This window comes from Hydractinia symbiolongicarpus, chromosome 1, assembly GCF_029227915.1.
Source record: "Hydractinia symbiolongicarpus strain clone_291-10 chromosome 1, HSymV2.1, whole genome shotgun sequence".
NCBI lineage: Eukaryota > Metazoa > Cnidaria > Hydrozoa > Anthoathecata > Hydractiniidae > Hydractinia > Hydractinia symbiolongicarpus.
In genome coordinates this window covers 31,290,974-31,292,361 of record NC_079875.1, presented here as the reverse complement: position 1 = coordinate 31,292,361, position 1,388 = coordinate 31,290,974, and the positions used below count along the sequence as shown (strand labels likewise).

Genomic DNA, 1,388 nt, shown 5'->3' with positions numbered 1-1,388 from the left:
GGCATTAAGCCCATTACATTTAATATGCACCCAGAAACCGCACACATCACACATAATTGCTCGATGGTTTGAAGCAACAGATTTCAGACAGATCCTGCAGGGATGACTAATCATAGTGATATACAAACAAAACAGACAAAACATATAATGACACGTAACAAGGGAAACGGGGAGCTTATTCGGTTTTTGTCAGAAACCAGAGGGCAGTAGATAAATAAGAAAAATGACATACTTCATTTCACTTCATTTGCTCGCTGTTTAAGAGTAGCCATTTTTAATAAGATTGTTTTAAAAAACTGGGGCTGGCCTGTTACACAGAAATTAACGCGAAAGTAACGGGGTCCGAAAACGGCCCCGAGGAAAAAAACTAATTCTTCAAAATATAAAAAAATAATATAGAATTATTTATCAACATCAACTTTTAAATATTCAAGGTCATCATAATGCAAGATTTTTTCTGCGGCTGAGTTTTCTCCTTTTTTTATCCGAACCGTTCCGTTGTAGATCCAGAAACTGGAAATTTTACCATCCTTGTAGAGGGATTTACATTCGCCCCATAGCATCCGATAGTAGGGACACAGGTTATTGTTTAAATAAATCTTGCGCGGGTCGAGTCCAATATTTTCCAGTCGATGTTTCTCAGTTCTAAGGATTTTTTTATTTCTGTGCATTTTTTCCACCACCTTTCTATTTACAAACCTTACTATTGTTCTCCGCGGGTCAGATGCTTTCGCATGTTTACCTTTAGGTAAACGGTGGCATGCCTCAAAATCGGTTTCGTTAATTGTAATATCCATCGCATGTCCTATCTCTATGACTTTCGCCTCTAATAGATCATCAGGAATGTCTTCAGGGATCCCTGTAATCTCCATATTGTTCCTCCGAACATATTGCTGTAGTTCGCATAAATATTTTTCGATATCCGTTACCAAACAGTCTTTCTCATAAACTTCATTTTTTAATTTGGTTATTGATTTTTTTAATAGTTCGTTTTCCGTTTGTAAGTTTTCGATGATTTCATCTTTGGTATCGCTTATCACTTTAAATATGTCCGCCTTAGAAGATTGAATCGATGTCTTCAAACTCTGGATTTCGCAATACAAAAATTCCAGAGTTATTGATGAGTTTGGTGAGGTATCCATTTCGTATGATCTGCTGCGAGTATTGACCATAAGCTCGAAGAGAACACGAAGAGATGATTAGGTGAGTGAAGATTATTGATTTAGATGCAAAATCTATGTGCCCTTGGCTTCTAGGGATGCACTTTAATTTCCCGCCAGTTTTCAGCTAATACAACACGTCCGTTCACCTCGACGACCAGACGCGAATTATGAAAAGGACAAGGCTGAGCTTTTTAACTGGTTTAAAAGTCAAAACTTAAAAAGCAA

At 37.2% G+C, this 1,388-nt stretch overlaps 1 protein-coding gene across 1 annotated transcript; it reads right to left on the bottom strand.

Moving 5' to 3' along the window:
* Window positions 1-319: 319 nt before the first annotated feature.
* Window positions 320-1,172, bottom strand: LOC130630159 (uncharacterized). Its single transcript, XM_057443553.1, has one exon. It carries the CDS (start codon window positions 1,170-1,172, stop codon window positions 402-404), a length of 771 nt encoding a protein of 256 aa, XP_057299536.1. The 3' UTR covers window positions 320-401.
* Window positions 1,173-1,388: the final 216 nt, after the last annotated feature.

Coding starts and splice junctions, on each gene's coding strand:
- LOC130630159 (XM_057443553.1), bottom strand. CDS start 1,172: ATGGTCAATACTCGCAGCAGATCATACGAAATGGATACCTCACCAAAC.